This window comes from Xyrauchen texanus, chromosome 17 (assembly GCF_025860055.1).
Source record: "Xyrauchen texanus isolate HMW12.3.18 chromosome 17, RBS_HiC_50CHRs, whole genome shotgun sequence".
Lineage (NCBI taxonomy): Eukaryota > Metazoa > Chordata > Actinopteri > Cypriniformes > Catostomidae > Xyrauchen > Xyrauchen texanus.
Genome location: NC_068292.1, coordinates 12478261 through 12496729, shown reverse-complemented (window position 1 = coordinate 12496729; position 18469 = coordinate 12478261). Strand labels below are relative to the sequence as shown.

The following is an 18469-nucleotide window of genomic DNA, read 5'->3' as shown; positions in this document are numbered from 1 at the left end:
TAGACCAGTTTGGTGGGAGACAGATAGCACACTGTTGCTATCTGAACCTTGAAGGTTGTTAGTTTAGCTGTTTTAGTCGGAATGTCACTTGAAATTCAGTCACAACTGAAGGCGCCACTCTTAAAACTGAGGAAACATCTTTAAACTACAAGAAAGTAGTCCAATTTACAGACATTTTACTGACAAATGTTGTGTTGAAAACTTGTGTGAAGCTGTCAGCGCTCTGTTTGGTTCCTGTTTTGGCCGTTGGTGGTGGAAGATCTTTTGTGAATCAGATAAGGACGGTTGCAGTGAGGCTATTCAACTGAAGATGGATTTTACCCAAAACAGGCTCTACAAATGTCTGCACTCTACCCTGCAGTCAAATTCATGCAAATGAATTCTCTTGATTACCTATGAGCAGCTGTGTGTGTTTCCCAAACTGACTGATCCTACCTTATGCACACAATACTGCGCAACCTACTCAAGCACATTAAAATCAAGCAATTTCTAACTGTCTGTCAGCTATGCAGAAATTACACGATTTCTAACTGGGAATGATGGTGGGTATTGACCTTGAAGCTCGCTCCTTTGTAAACCCAGTTAATTATGAACCATGCTAAACTTGGGACACGTTTTAGATTTTACTATGCAAATATTTTTCTTAAGTGTCCGTTGAGCCATACTACTCCCCTTCAGATTATGTAACCGAATCGTGTCGTTTTCCCGAGAAAACAGGCCTATGTTTCTTGGTGTTTACAAAGCACTGATTTATCCCTAAGGTCAAGCTGTTAAAATAACTTCTAGAATAAATACAGATGAGAGGAACATTGAGAAACAGTCCTTGATGTCTTATTTACCTTTTTCTGCTTAGTGGAAGGTTTTTTATCCCTTCTTGCTAGAGGTTTGGAGAAGGGATAGTTTATCTTTTTGAATTGTGGTTCAGGCACGGCGTCGCTCCTGGCAGTGCATTGTAATATCTTTACAAAACTCTCCAGCCGAGAGTTACTCCCTGCTCCTCTCCAGCTGCTTTCGACATATTGTTTATCCAAAAAACCACTGAAGTTACCATAAGCCTGTGCTGGCTTGTTTCGAACCTTTCTGTGCATCGTCCCTTGCTCGAGCTGCCTTTCTCAACCCTTGGGCTGCTGTCTTTACATATTTATTTTTTGGGATGCTCTTTGGTCTTCTCATTTCTCCATGCTTTCCCTTCAAGCTTGCATTCTGGTCTCTATTTCCTTCTCAAAACAAACAGTCTTGTCCAAACAAACAGCAGTGTTTGCTGTGAAGGGCGCCAAATGAGAAAAAGAGGGCCCACGATGACACCGCAGAACTATGAAGTTCAGATGGCAGATAACATTGTGTGGGTTACTCACCACAACAACTGAGCTATAGGATATGATCTTTTATTCTGTGAAAACCCTTAAATGCATGGGAGTTTCATCGAACATGATGCCACAGCTCAGGTCTTTATTGACCTGGCATGTATATCACAAATCGATCTAAAAAATGTCTAGATAGTGTAATGTTTTTAAAGCATTTTCAATATAATTCGAAAATAATACAATAAAATATTATCTGTTATATTTTGTTCTATTTCACATATCAAATAATTTATGCAACAAATGATAAAACTCAATTTAGACCTTCCATGTTGAAGCATGCAACTGGATGTGAAACACAAACTGAGCAACACGTTACATAATCAACACATTAGCTACATATGTGGATTTTCTCAGGCACTTTAAATAGACTTTTACATCTATTTAGTTGATGTTATTATACTTTTACATCTATTATAGTTGCTGCTTCATCAAATGGCAATGTGACATGTAAATGCATTTGAAAATGTATTAAAAAATTATTTGTATTGCGATAAAGAAATATACAGTTTATCCTGTGATTGTATTCATATATACTATAGATATGAAAGGATCATGCAAATATGATTTACGTTAGTGGGAATATATTTCAACACTATTACATATCTTGGGTAACTAACGACCCTATAGACTTTAAACAAGCAATTAAAAATTATTATTATTTTTGCACATTTCATAAGAGAAAGGTTTAGGAATATTTAATGGGATAGTTCACCCCAAATGTTTTAATTCTCTCATTATTCATTTACCTTGATGCTATCCCAGATGTATATGACAGTCTTCAGAAGAACACAAATTAATATTTTTTACAAAAATCTTCAGCATCAGGCTGCTGGCTATTTGACGGTCCAAAAAGCATATTTAGGCAACATAAATGTTATCTACATGACTCCAGTCGATCAATTAATGTCTTCTGAAGCAAATCAATAATAAAATCGTTGCTTCCGGCCAGCACTGCATTTCTGTTTGAAATGAACTAACTCTCGCGTGATATTTGTTCTTCTGTTGTGTACCAAGCGTGCACTTCTGACTTCTTGTGTTAACGCACCAATGTGCTTACGCCACTGATGCATCGACTGCAGGCAGTAAGCATTTTTTTCCTTTAAAGTTAATATTAGAATTCAAAGTTTTAATTATCGATTTGTTTCTTCCACCAACCTATCGATTCACTTTAGAAGACATTAATTGATTGACTGGAGTCATGTGGATAACATTTATGCTGCCTAAATATGCCTTTTGGAAATAGCCAGCTGCGTGATGGCACCCGTTTACTTTCATTATAAGGACCTACAGAGTTTAACATTTGTGTTCTGCTGAAGAAAGACAGTCATACACATCTGGGATGGGATCAATGCAAGTGAATGATGAGAGAATTTTCATTTTGGGGTGAACTATTCCTTTAAGATTTGGGGCATAAGTCCAAAACATATATATGGTAAAGTAAGCTCCCAGGTCACTAAAGAAATTAGGTATGCATTTAATTGTTTAGTTTCAAACCTTGATTTTAAGTAACAGTTACACAAATGTTGTCATCGTTTACCTAGTCATGTTTTTCTAACAACTTGGTCTCAGAACATGACTATAACGTAATTTTTTTGCATACTGACTTTTACATGCCGTGTTCTGTGTTTCGCTGTAGTTTCCTGGTGAAATGAACACTAGAGGCAGTACAACAACAGTACGTTTTATTGACTTTCACTCAAATCATGGAGGACAATGGCTGATTATGACTTTATAAGCACTTACTTTTCTCTCTATTACGCTCACACTGCTATGGTGTGATATCAAAATACTTACTGTAACGCATAATTTGTAAAACGACACATTTCAACGCTTGTACTACAGACACACCATATATAAACACACTTATTCCAATGTGATGAGCTTCCGCAGTAGCTCACCCGATTGAGTGTTGGTCTTGGACTCAGCAGACCGCGGTTCGAGGCCAGCCAAAAATGCAAACTGACACGTGAGCCGAAAGTGTCCTAGAAGATTAAAAACAGTGCGTTTCATGACGCAAGTGCATAAGTGCTTTAAAAGTGTTCCTTGTGACTTGTGTGCTATAAGGTGTTCAGTGTAATCGACACTGAACATGGTGCAACATGTATCGACCTTTCATATACGTACTTTGTAGAAGTGAATGAAACATATTATGGCTTTGGATTTACTTGACTAAGTAAAGGGTGACTGAACGCATGATAACTTTTTTTGGGGTGATTTAAAATATACATTATGTTATGTTGGTTATGCATCTTCTGCCCTTACAAAAATGGCCTGAAGTACACAATCAAATCCAATTAACGGAACTGTTTTTTTAGGGTTTGAGATGGATGAAATTGTTTATTTGTGATACAAAACTAAAATAGTCTCCACACAACAAACTCATTAAAGCTGCCTTGTAAAAACAAGTGTGCTGTTTAGTCGCTCACTGCTTGTCCTTCACAGTCAGAGACCAGGCCACCATGTTCACCTTTCACAACCCCGTTGTTATTACTCCGGGTTCATCTGATCCTTGTGGGATTGCTTTGGAAGGTAAAACTATACAAAACAGCACAACAAAACTGCTCAAATCCAAGAGTGTTTTCACAGGCAGGAAGAAGGTCCTCTGCGCCAAGCCTGCTGTAGCTCAGGGCTGTTGTCACTTGGCCCAGCAGAGGAGTCATCCAGTTCTCAGCTCTATTCAGCTCTGCTTCCATCTGTCACGGCTGAAGTCTTATTTTTTCCCCCCAATTAAGTGGTGACGGCAGCTACTGTGCTGGGAAAAGAAATGTGATCATGTTTTACTGATGGTCACAATGGTGACTTTGTAATCTGCCATGTTTGTTGGCAGTTCTCAATTGCTGTTGTTTCCTTCTGTTGTGCAGGGGACAGAGTATATGGATTCAGGCTAGTTTTTATTGATAGCATCCAGTAAGGCTGCACAATTAATCGTGATCATGGTATCTGCCTCTCACAGTTAATTAAGCATAACCATCTACAATATTAATGAGCTAGCAAGCAGAAATTATCAGCCAGTTGCAAATTGTTAATTTTCATTATAGGCTGTCTACCGATGATGAACTAAATCGTGTACTAAAGCTCTTTCAAAGTCCATTTTCACCTCGACTTACATATAGTATCTCGCTCTCTAAAGAAGTTAGTAACTGACCGAGCATGCTCTGAAATACAGAGTGGGAGAAGTTTACAAGTCATATTTTTAATACAGCAAGTCAACTGCCTAAGCTTTCAGATGCAGCCATGAAATGATTTCCACCTCATTCTCTAAATGTGTGTTATGTACAAAATATCTGTGCTCTGTATTCGGTTTGGTTTGTGTATGTTGCTAACGTGTGCTGATGAGAGTTGACTGGTCGATGGCAGCCATGTTTGTCAAGAAATGCAACTGTCTCCATAGATTGATGACATCTTGGACAAAGACACTGCATGTGAAATTTCAAGTCGATTGGACCAACGGTTCCATAGTTGGAGCCATTTATTTGTTTGTCATTGGTTTTATAACCATTTAAGTAAAAGCGGCCATGCCTACTTCATAAGTTTTGGTGTAGCATTGCGACAAATTGAAAGTAAAAATTTTTTATTTAAAAAAAAAAAAATAATAATAATAATATTAATATTGGGAATCCAGAAAATATTGCTGCACTGGTTTGGTTCTGATTGGGAAAACAGCCTTGGACAAGTTAAAAAAAAAAAAATCCAAAATGGTAGAAAACTCCATGAAATGAAATTGTGGCTGATTTAAGGCACTTGAGTCTGAAATACGGTTCAGGAGTTACAGTCCAAAATTATCAGATTTTCTTGTTTTGTTCAATGTAGCTTCCCCCATTGGCTGATTGGGGCCAATGTGCATGTGAAGTCCATGTGTATGTGTAGCTTGCTGGAGTATACCATTCCCCAAAGTTTCAGGTCTCTTGAGGCCTTATAGTTTGGTTTTCACAAACAGTTTTAGGGCAGCATAATAATAATAATAATAATAAAAATCCTGGAATTACAATCGGGTTTTAGCACTTCATGCTTGATCCCCTTATAATAATTTTTCTTTTAAAGAGGACTCAAGTGTAAACACCCCACAGAGTGCTCTTATATTGGCAGTAAAGCATGGGCAAACCTTAATTTTGTTCAAAAGGCGTCTGACTAGTTTGTAGTTTTAACACCGCAAAGAAACCGCATTGCGATAAAAGCCGTGGTCCACGGAGAGAAAAACCTGCATTATTGGCTTTACGTGTGGCTGGAACAGTACGTTAAACACTGTGACATCACCCTAAATGATCTTATTTTAAAACGACTTTACGCATAGTATAAATGCCGGCTTCTCTCACCTTGGGTGCTTTAGTTCGTCCAAGAGAAAAAAGTTTGGCTGCCTCCAAAGTATAAACCAACTTTCTTTCCTTGTCAGCAATCACAAATGTCTAAAAAGGTAATGGAAAAGTCATGGGACTTTATAGGACAGTGTTTCCACACTTTATGACCAGAGGAACATGCACTCAATGCCAGAATGCCTTCAACTAAAAAACATACCATTGGCCAACAAGAGAAGATAAGGATGGAAATTAATTTTAGGGGTGAAAATGCCAGATTTATTGTAATAAATTGTAGTAAAACATTTATCCTTCCCTATATTGTAATGGGCTTTAAATCCAAAAAATCCCTCACTCATCTCAGTGTTTATTTTCATTTTATTGAACATGGTATTGTCATTTAGCATGTTATTCCATGAGAGGGTTTATTGTGATTCCAGAGACGTTAGAATGACTGATCCAGTAGCTTACGAGAAAAAACTCAAGTACTGAATTTGGTTTGACTTTGCCTTGCTGTTGAGGTTCCCAGCAACCACAGAAGAGTACACTGTTTCTCTTTAATTATCAGGCAGATACACACAAACGCTTAAAAACAGCAATGAGTGAAGCTCTTTAAGAAACTTGAAATGTCTAACTGATGCATTAAGTGGTCAACTAGAGATGTCATTTAGTGGAAATGCACCCTCATGTCATTGAGGGTCTAGAGGAATTTTATGTGACCAATTTGGGATGTTTTGCCTTTGTTTAGCATTTTCTTCCCACTCTGCTCGATAATGACTCAGAAACTGACTCTGATTTACTAGAATCGCTTGCTTGTAGCCTAAAAGTGTATTTACAAGCTTGCTGATAGATTACTGAATGTGTTTCTGGTTTGAGAATGTCCAGAACTAGGAGTTTACGATGTAAACCCACGCTGTATGTGTGTAAAAAAACAAACAAACATGGATGATATTGAGTAATTTCAGGCGATTTGCACTTCAAGCTTGATTCTGCTCTTGTTACTGTAATATATATTGTGTTCCTTTCCCAAAGTACTTTTTTTTAGTTGTGTTTGCTAAGGAACGCATCACTGTTAGTATTGCTCTTAGTTGTAGTTATGTATTTGAACAATGATTTAACCGGGTGATTCTCACGAAACCTGTCAAGAACAAAACATTTTATAATATTGTACATTTATATGTTGCCTACATATAATATAATTTAAGAAAATGAAGCCTACATTTAGGACCAATATGGGAATATCCCCGTGACATTCTCATTACCCTCAGACATTTAAAAGTGATGCTACTGTACTGTGATGTGCAAGAGTGAAAGGCAGTTCCAATGGAGTACCGTGTATATGTCCATTTCATACTTTTCAGAGCCTTTCAAAAACAGTCCATCCCTGGAACAATATGTAATATTATGTAATAACTGCAATCCCAAAAAAAAAAAAAAAAAACATTAAAAAAAAAAAAAACATATGTATATGTGTATATGTATATGACATATGTATATGTGTATATGTATGTAGATGTGTGTGTATGTATATGTGTGTATATGTGTGTGTGTATATATATATATATATATATATATATGTATATGTGTATATATATATATATATAATGTGTATGTGTGTATTTTTTATGAAAACTCTGATTTTATATGGCAGCCAATGGAGAAACATTTTTGCCATTATAAGGTGTAATTCTAGCATCTGCCATCAGGGGCTAATGGGGACCAGCTTACCAGCCAATTTCCTACCCTCTGGCAGGGCCGCTAAGAGAATGCGATAGTTTCTCTTTTCATCTGACTGGTGGTACACCCTTGGATGTTTTGTCAGATCCAGAGTGACCCCCTCCATAACATTTTCTGTGGTTTTTGACATGCAATATTCATGGCTCAATATTGCATTTTGAAGCATTTTAGTATGGATGGAAAGATTTCCCAAAAAGCTGTTGACGTGGACATGGATATATATATGTGTGTGTGTGTGTGGACAAGGCTTTAGACCTTCACTGTGGGAAATTTGCAAGCTCTCTCAAGATCTCATTTCATGTCAGTGTATCGAGCTTGTGCTGAGGACTTTCACTGCTGCTTAGTGTTTGTTTTTGGTAACACTCGGCCCTTGAGGCTGCACCTAATAAACCGCAAACAGTCCCTAACTACAGCAGCATGTTTTAGTGGCTCTAGTGGGGAGAGTGATTGCTATAATGGGGCACGATGTGTGTTTTGACTCACGTGTACTGTATGTGTCTCACCTCACAGTGCTTGTTTGCCTCGCCTCTGATCTGTGCTCTCATGGCTTCTGGCAGCCTGAGTGTCACCCACAGCTCATTATATATATATATGTGTGTGTGTGTGTGTGTGTGTGTGTGTGTGTGAGATTCTCTGTGGATTTCTGCCAGACTGAGAATGCTTGTCTGAGGCCGTGTTATGGATTGTAAGTGAAATATCTAGTTCAGCCTTGTGGTATAGAGTTGATCTCTGCTTCCACACGAGTGTGTTTCGCTCAGTGCTGAATGTATATTTCTCATTCTTACCATGAGAAGCCACTGTGCTAGAACCCCTCCAGTGAGAATTAGGTTCTCTCATACCTAACCTCGCAGGGCACTCAATTAAAGGAATACTTTACTCAAAAATGAAAATTCTGTCAACGTAAACGCACCCTCATTTCATTCCAATGTCATTTGGCTATTTTTCTGTGGAACACCAGAAATGAATCAACAATAGCAGTTTATAGTGACCACGGGCTGTTGTGTTCCAAAAAGCATTATAAAGCACCTTGACAGCTGTCCATACTTCTTACGCACTATGTTCCCAGTATTCCAATACCATGCCATATTTTTGTGTGTGTGTGAAGAACGCTGAAAATTAAGTAACTTTTCACCTCCACTGCAGCTCAAAAGTACCTCTCAAATGAAATATGGCACCTAATGACTTAAAGTTCTTATTTAAAGTCTTAATTATGCATTCAGAAGACTTGGACTACTTTTTTGGTTTGTTTGTAGTGCTTTTTTGTCCTTTTTGTAGTTTGATAACCCTTGAATAACTGAACTGTCATTAAATGGGAAATATCTATATGGAGAATAATTTATAAAAATTTTTGGTGCACAGAAAAAAGAAAAAGAATAAACTGCATGCTATACTATGAAGCCCCTTAGAGGAGGGGAGGATGAGGTTGTGTTCTGCATTGTCTGATTTCTTGATTTTTATTTGACAAATAAAAAAAAATTCTCTTTCAGTATTTCCCATTCATTTCCTATGGCTGGTCAATTCTGACCCAAAACACCACAAGTGTCACTTTTTTAAAGACCACTTAGACTTATCGAATCAAGTCCAGGTTTTTGTTTTTGTGTGAGCATTTAGATAGCAAGTGGAGAAAAAGTCACCAGGTCTTGAACTATTCTGATAAAGGATATCATTTTTATAAAAAAAAAACAAAATAAAAATGTCCAAAATTATTACTTTAATAATTCTTTAACTACAGATCAAAGATTTAAAAGTTTCATACAAATGCCATAGTTTAACTATGGTTACGTTAGTAAAACCACAGATACTTTTCTTAAGGTATGGATTAATTCATTGTGGGGGCAAGGCTGTTTTAGAAAATGATTTTTGTTCTTGTCCTTTGAGGCTCTGTGTTAAACTGATTTGGAACAACATGAGGATAAGAATTATTGTTTTAGAAGAAAAAAACTAAACTTCTCTCCATCTCTTTCTCTAGAGAATCCATCTGATGCGGATCTGTGGTTGCTGAACAGTTGCACAGTCAAAAACCCTGCAGAAGATCACTTCAGAAACTCCATCAAGTAAGTTTACACAACATCAATTCTTCTCAATCCCTGCGTGATGCAATAATGGAGCAGTAACATGCTAGTATTTGTTGTTTTCCTTGTTAAACTTTGCGTTAAGCAAGTAACCAAGTATAACCATTCATTAATGGTTAAGCCATCGCAGGGTTTTGACCAACAAACGTTTCGGTTACAGCAACCATTTTTGAACGCAATCAGTTCTCCATTGTAACCTTGATAAAAGTATTTTTCAAAAAATCATGGAACGGTCATGAAAATGTATCATGAGGTGTTAAAGGTGCTGGTTTTGGGAACACCACATGAAAAGTCCTTAAACATTTAAAGTGGCTAAATCTGGCAAAATGTTGCCAAATGGCTAACAATACTTTGCACAACGTCTTAAGATGTCTTGGCATTCAGGTAAGAGTGCTCCAAGTATCCTTCTCACAAAGCTGTCTACAATGTTTGTGTATTTGAGACCAAGTGATCTGGGTAGTGCTCAAGTTAACATGAAATAATGCTAGAAAGACTTTAAATTGTCAACATCAGCAGCAAATGATCAACAGTAGCCCTGAATCGGTGCACAGGCTCTTGAATAGAATCACCACAGCTTCATTTACACCAAACTGGTTTAGCTGTGAGCAGCGGTGTGGAGTAATATTGCTGATCAATGGGAGGAAACATGTCGAGTACGTGGAGAATCCAGAGACTATGTGACTCGAAGAACATGAAGAGTTTGATGTTTGCTCTATGATCGAGGAGTCTGGATCTGCCTCAATGCATATGGTTGGGATGAAGTCTAGGTACCTGTATAACTCTATTAAAGTACGCCAGCAAGCAATGTTAGGGACTTTAATGCCATAAGTGCTCTGAAGGGCCTATGAATTGCACATTTAAATGTCCGGAGTCTATTTCCAAAGATAGAAGAGATATGGCAGCTGTGTACTGTGTATAAGCTCTCAGTTCTTTGCTGTTGTGAAACATGGCTGGATGGTTCGATCTTTGATCCAGAAACAGAAATGGAAGTATTGCCTGGTAAGAAATGCAATGGAGGTGGAGTTTGTGTATACAGTATATTAAATCAGATGTGGTGTTTAATGTTAGAAATGACTTGGAGCAAGCATCTATTGAAGCAGTATGGCTGAACATTCTTCTTCCCAAAAGTAAGCCTATGTTAATTGGGACATTGTATCGTCCACCGGACCGAACCGATTTTTATGAGCTTTTGGAAGTAACTTTAAAGGACCGCATAAAGCTTATCGGAGCAGAGGTCATAATTCTTGGGGATCTGAACACGGACTTGTTAAAAAAGGATTCGGAAATGTATAAATTATTAAAGTATTTTTGTGATTTATTTGCATTGAAACATATTACTGAGCCAACTAGAATTACTCCCAAAACTCAGACGATTGATTTAATATTAGTATCAGATATGACTGAGATAGAGATTAGTGGTGTTTTGGAATGTGGTATTAGTGATCATTGTATAATATATCCAGAAAAGTGCAGAGAAATCAATGTAATTGTCATAAAACTATAGCAATGAGATCGCTAAGAAATTATAGTCTTGACATATTTACTGGTGCCCTGAGTAAGGCCGATTGGTCATGTGTGTTGAGATGTGATGACGTCGATAAAGTGTGGGATTATTTTAAAGGTATTTTTTGAAAAGTTTTAGATAAAGTAGCACCTTCCATAAAAATAAGAATTAAACAAAGAGCAGATCCTTGGACAATGGCTGATATTATAAAGTTAATTACATTAAAAGACACTAGTTTTAAAAAGGATTTGGAAGAGTCCAGTTTTGAACAGTACACAGTTTGAAGAAATGAATTGAGAGATAAGATGAAAGAAGCTAAAAGACATTTTTTAGTGACAAGATAGCAGAGAATAAACAGGAACCACAAAAGCTATGGAGGACGCTAAAAGAAATCTATTAAATCTATTATAAGAAAGCTATTCCAAGATTGCAAAAACTAAATCTGTAGGAATAAACCTCAAGGTTCAAGGAAAACTGGCTTCAAAGCAGCTAGAGATATTGTTTTAAAGTCACCATTTTACATCTTTGGCCAATACTCTTTTAAAACAACTTCCTGTGCAACCTGATATAAATAATGAAAAAATGGTTCAGGCATTCTATGCTCAATGTGGAATCGTTCAAGATACTTTTATGTTAAATAAAATTTGTGAAAATGAAATTAATGATAAAGCAGTTGGGTGGACTCTGAAGTCAAAGAGTGGATATTAATGGTAAACTTTCTAGTTCATTACTTCTTACCTGTGGAGTGCCACAAGGGAGCGTATTAGGTCCTTTATTTATTCTTATATATATATATTAATGATTTAAAAGTAGCATGTTCTGAGATCTTTTTTTATATGCAGATGTTGCAGCAATTTTGGGATCTCATGAGAATTTTGATGATTAGTTTAGAATTACTAACGGTGTCCAGTTGGTTTCCTTACACCTGGTAGAAACTGAGGCCATTTTATTTGCCTCCAGAGGCAAGTTAAAGAAAGAAGCTGATTTTCGTGTTAGGTTTGTAGATACTTTAATTGAATCTAAAAATGTTGTAAGCTATTTAGGATGTCATTTAAATCATTTAACGGGGGAATAGCAGGTAAAGCTCTTAAAAAGATCTGTAACAGAATTACATTTTTAGCTAGGAAAGCAGAGGTACTTGATGTTCAAACTTTAGTTGCTTGCAGGTGTGTTGATACAGCCTCATTTTGATTATGCAGCAGTATTCTGGTTTAGTAGCATTTCTCAAAGGACAAAAGATAGACTTCAAATAGCTCAAATTAAAATGTTAAGCGTTATAATAAATACATGTGTATATATATCATTTGTTGTACAATGTTTTTGTAAGTAAATCTTGTCAAAAAAATTACATTTTAAATAAAAAAAATTAATCTTCCCTTCTACATCCTGGTCCTCTTAGTGTGAGCAGGCGGCATGCATTAACCAGAGCCTGAAGCTTTAACATCAACATTAGCCCTGTTTGCCATTAGGACAAGAGGCCCTGCACCTTGCCTGTCTCTTTACTGAGTTCTTTATGGGCTGTCTTAATGTGCTGTTTGGAGCATGTTGAACTCCTCATCCAGACAGGAGATAAGGCGGCCAGGAACAGGAGGTCAAAACAAAGCAGGTCAATATAAATTGTGATTGCAGACGCCCCATGTAAAACCACACGCAGTCTGCTGGAGCACTTGTGTTTAGAAGCCTTGGTTCATTTTTCATTTATTATTACCAGGGAACATTTACCCTTTCAGATGTACTTGAATTTGACTCTCGTGATATGCTGGTGGCCTGCAGGCCTCTGGTTTAGCATGTCATAAGGTGGAGGAAATGTTCAGTAGGCACACAACATTTTATAGATGAGCTTTAAATCTTTGAGGCCTAAAAAGAAGGGAACATACAGACAGAAAACGACCCACAATAACTCATTACATATGTGAGGAACTTTAAGAGAGTGAGGGAGATGGGGGGATTTTAAACACATGCTGAGGTATTTAATCATTACTCACATTCAGATTCAGTATAATAGGAGTAAATTCAAGTGATTTATGTGCTGCTCTAAATGGTCACCTCTCTTCCTTAGAAATGTTCTGGCTAGTTTTGGCTCTAGTGTCTTTCTGTGGCAAACAAAGTTCCATACACAAAAAAGCTACTCCAAAGATAAGAGAGCTTCCTACCTATACTGCAGTTTGATATGTGCGCGAAGGGTGTTCTGAAAGGTATATAGCAACATAATGTTGCCTATTTAGATGTTTTCCGTAATTGTAAGGGGCTGTTCACACAGGTTGCAATCTTGCATTCAAAAACTAGATGTAGAGCAGCAGTAATAGAACACAAGCTTGAGACATGGTTTATTTGACAGTGTTTTGAAAATAGTGCTCATGATGTGAGATGTTGGAAAAAAAGGCAAAAACGTAGTGCAAAGTGTTTACGTGGAACATCAATTGAAGGCGCACTCAGTAACTTTTGTCTGTTTCATCTTGGACACTGACACCTAGAGGCTTGGATGCAGCATAATTTAAAATCAATAGTTTTCAGTTTCAGATGGCATTGTTGAAATTTAGCATTCACAGTCAGCCGCAGTTTAATCGATGAATGAAAGTGTCTAATGACAGGACGGTTACTGAGATTAAGTGAGTAGTATTCGGCTGTTCATGTGATTCTAACATGGCAGCACCGGTGTGCGGACGCTTTCCATGTTGAATAAAACCGCTTTTATAAGGTTACTGATATGACTGGAGTCTTCATTATAATATGATTGATCATTATTTCCTACATATAGTGCAAACTTACAATTCATGTCTTTAGGAGTAAATGTTTTTAAGAAACAATTACTGAGTGCACCTTTAATCAAAAGCGCAACAGAACAGTAATTATAATTGTAAAATGTTGTTGTTTTTCAAAACTTTCATTCCAGTTTTCTTGTTTTCATTAGTTTTCAATCAATGACGTGTCAAAAAAAATAAGTATTTTCAGGGTTATAAAACAACAACAACAATTTTTTTTCATTTATCTAATTTATTTTTTAGTTAATGTTTTCTTTTAGTTTTCCTTAACATACACTTGTAATAAAATGTGTGATCTGAACGGTCAGTATTGCATAAGACAATCGCAGAATGTGTTACAACAAATTCAGAAATAAAATTCTTCCGAGAACGAGTGGTACATTTGAGAAATTACATTTATAAATGTTTTATTCAGTATGGAGAAGTATCGATACACATTTTTGTACTGTGTGTGCTATGCATTTTTATGCTTATTGGAGTGTTATGTTTTTAGCTTACTAATATGCTAACTTTAAGATAGTCCCCTTTGTTTCTAATGATTAACGTTAAATTGTGTGGTGCCATACAGAGTTGCTGCCTATGAGGAGTGTTCCAAATCAGTCACTCATGACATTGTTTTTCAGTTAGGATATTGCCTTGGGGGCAATTCACACCACAAGCTTTATTGTATACATGCCAGCTTTTAATTGTTTTCCTATGTAAAGGTGTGCTAGATGGTTGTTTTGACTCATGCTGTTTTTTTGCATTTTCCCAGAGTGACGTGTTTTTGTGGACACCATGTCAAGTTATAAAGTTTAACCACAAAAAATGATTTGTGCCGCTGTGCCTAGGATGCCATCAATGTGAACAGCAGCTCACTAGATTTTTTTATCTAAACCCTGGATTACATAACATTTTAATGTAAAGAAGAGTGAATTGGTACTCAACATTCTTAAAGGAACAGTTCGCCCAAAAATGAAAATTCTCTCATCATTTTCTCACCCTCATGCCATCCCAGATGTGTATGACTTTCTTTCTTCTGAAGAACACAAATAAAGATTTTAAGAAGAATGTTTCAGCTCTCTAGATCCATACAATGCAATTGAATGGTGAGCAGAAATTTGAAGCTCCACAATTCATTTAAAGGAAACCTAAAAGTAATCTGTAACACTCAAATGGTTAAATCCATGTCTTCAGAAGCGATATGATAGGTGTGGGTGAGAAACAGAATAATATTTCAGTTCTCCACATTAACTTTTACATCTGTAATTCACTTTTACATCTGAAAGTCACATGAAAGTGGAGATTGATAGTAAAAAAGGAATATTAAATATTTACAGTGCATCCAGAAAGTATTCACATATTCCTTTACATTTCACATTGTCATTATGGGGTATTGTTTGTAGAATTTTGAGGAAAAAAATGAATTTAATAAATTTTGGAATAAGGCTGTAACAACAAAATGTGGAAAAAGTGAAGCGCTGTGAATATTTTCCGGATGCACTGTATCTGTTTCTCACTATTCCTATTATATTTCTTCTGAAGACATGGATTTAAACACTGGAATAATATGGGTGATGATGCCTTTATGTGCTTTTTGGAGCATCAGAATTTTGGCACCCGTTCACTTGCATTTAGAAATATTCTTCTAAAAATGTATTTGTGTTCTGCAGAAGAAAGTAAGTCATACACATCTGGGATGGCATGAGGGTGAGTAAATTTTGAGAGAATTGTAATTTTTGGGTGACCTATCTGTTTAAGTACTGGATATGTAATGAGAATGATGTGTGTGCGCTTGTGTGTGTGTGAAATGAAGCTTCATTACAGACACACACAGAGTGGTCTCTCCTCTGTTGGTCTGACTCCATACATAAACACTATGTGACAGCTGCCACCCGTCTCCATCAGCCCTTTAATACACACCAGCGTTATTTGATTGAACTTTGATTATCTATATTTTTCTCTCTTTTTTTTCCCTGCCTGCACAGCACCATTTCCTGTTTAAATTCAGGAGAAAGTGTTTGGATGGCAGCGTCTGCCCCCAGGAGAGGAAGACCTTTGAACGTCTGTTAATTTACATAAAAACTGTCAGATTAAAGAGGAGCGACGTATGCATTTTGATGAATTTCTTGCCTCCTTTGGGCATTCCTTGGGTTGAGGGCAACCGAGTGTGGTGCATGCGATGGGCTGAGAGCGAAGTTGGAGGAGAGACAACTGGGAATTCTAGGATTGAAGAGTGGGTTTCTATCTTACTCTTTGATCCCAATCCATGATTTATGTATTTACTAGAGCTTTAACACTGGATTGGAGAACAATCACTCTCACATATGCTGCCATTCAGTGTGGGAGGTAGAGATTTGAGACATTTTAGATGTGTGGACGGCTGTACGTTAATTTTACCTGATAGCTACAAAGAAAGGAAACTGCATAAAAATGGTTGTGCAACATTTTTGCTAAATTAATCAAGTAATCTTTAATGTTAAGCAAGTTAAATGTTCTGTCAAACAGATGAGGTTCAAGCTCTGTCAAGTTTTAAATTAAATTGCATGCTCATCTTGCATGCTCTTCAGGACTCGTACCCCTGGTCCTTAGCATCGCAAGTGCAACACTTACGGTTGATTTACCACACAATTTGATCATGTTTGAACAAACATCTAAATGTAGTTTGTTTTGAAATGCAACTTTATTGTATTATGTTAACTTGTATTGTATTACATGTCATGAACATGTGTTTATATATCATAAGATATCATTGTGTGAGGAACAGCTCAAAGATGACGTGTTAATTAACTGATTTGTGTGAAAGTAAAAAAAAAGTAATTGTTGTTCGTGCCTCTAGTGTTCATTTCAGCAGGAAACTTGTCTGTCATGTACGGTGAGCCATGTAATTTTTTTTAAATAAATAAATATATATATATATATTATATATATAATATTATTATTATTTTTATTTTTTAACGGCTTAGTAATGAGGCCAGGTTGAACAAATGTGGAGTCATAAGTTACATGGGACAGGGTAAAAATATTGACGCATATGAGACCAAATGTCTTTGATTAGCCACTGGCTTGTAAATGTTCGGATTTCACTCATCAGTATTTGTTACAGTATAGTAGCAAAAAAGTTCAGCACAACATCCTTTTACTGCATTTTGAGAGTAAAAGTTGTATTTTACTCGTTCCGTGTGTGTGTCCAAAGATGAGATCCACATAATCCATTTGCCATTGAATAAAGTGTCTTTTAATACCGTTTCCAGGGCTCGAAATTTAATGATTGCCATTTACTTGTCATTTGTAAAATTTGTCTTTCACTTTAAAAAAAATTTTGTCAGGAGAGAAAAAAGGACACACACACACACACGTCATGTATGTGTGTGTGTGTGTATATATATATATATATATATATATATATATATATACTGTATATAAAATAATATCTCAGCTCTCTATTTCCATACAATGCAAGTGAATGGTTTTGAAGCTCCATAAACCATATAAAGGCAGCACAAACATAACCATCAAATTCCATTTGGTTTAATCTGAAGTTATCCATTTATTTTGTGGTGAGAACAGACCAAAATGTTTTCAATGGATCGCATCAAGTGAGCTGCTCTGACACGCTTGACTCCCCGACCCAGAATCAGGTTGTCTACGATTCATTTAGCACCAGGTTCTCCACAAACTTGTAGTGCATGATGGGTGAGGGGGCGGCACTCATCCGGCCACCCCTTAAGCTTGTCGTGAACAGATCTCTTTGCCAGGCCCTCGTGGGCCGGCTATCCCAGGCAAATCGGAGTCTCCTTGGCAATCATGATTTCAAGCTTGATTACACTTCCTGTAGCTTCATCTAGCTCTCTGAACATGCGTTAAGAACTTGGAAGTGTAATCACGATTTAAATCACGATCGTGCCTAGAGACTGCAATGTCAAAATGTATAGTGAATAGGGTTTTATTTTGGTCTGTTTGTACCCAAAACCAACTGGATCGCTTCAGAATACATTGATTAAACTACTGGAGTCATGTACTTTTATGCTGCCTTTATCTGCTTTTTGGAGCTTGAAAATTCTGGCCACTATTTACTTTGAATTCACATATTTGTATGGACCTACAGCTGAAATATTCAAAAAAATCTTCATTTGTGTTCAGCAGAAGAAAGTCATACACACCTGGGATGGCATGAGGGTGAGTAAATCCAGGCAGTCGGGCATCGCTTCCCTCCTCCCCTCGCGGACGGCGGTCTTCTATCGATCCCTCAGCGTTTCTGGGGGATGGGAAGGCACTCCTGCGCTCCCTGGCAGCAGCTCCATCACACCAGGCGGTCGAGGAGTCCAATCCCCACTCGCCACACGGACAGCGGGTGTTCCCGTGTCCGGGCGGTCGGGCTACTCCGTCACCCGGCGGATGGCAGCGATGCACCCCTGGGTGGACGGCAGTGTCGACGACTCTGCGACGGGCATCCCTCCTCCTTCCAGGGTTTCGGCACCAATATAAGGGGGCTATGGTGGGCAAGGAGGAGGCAAGAACCGGCTTGACAATATAAATAGTTTAATGATAAATTAAACAAAAATCTCTCTCTAACTGTCGTCAGCCTATCAGGCTGATTGGGGACTGGTCGTGCGTCATTCCAGCCCGGCCCCGCCCCCTCCGCGCTACAATATATTTATAGATGCTATACATGGAATAATTTTTTAAAGACAAAAATGTGACTAAAACGATGAAGTAAAATGAATATAAATAAAATAAAAAAAATTATAAAAAGAAT

The 18469-nt window shown here is 37.2% G+C and overlaps 1 protein-coding gene across 1 annotated transcript in view; it reads left to right on the top strand.

Moving 5' to 3' along the window:
- cdkal1 (CDK5 regulatory subunit associated protein 1-like 1) overlaps positions 1-18469 on the top strand; it is a 508818-nt gene that overhangs the window by 89386 nt on the left and 400963 nt on the right. The window contains exon 4 of the mRNA XM_052147039.1: positions 9363-9447. Coding sequence (XP_052002999.1) covers positions 9363-9447 — 85 coding nt within the window. The remainder of the gene's footprint in view (positions 1-9362; positions 9448-18469) is intronic.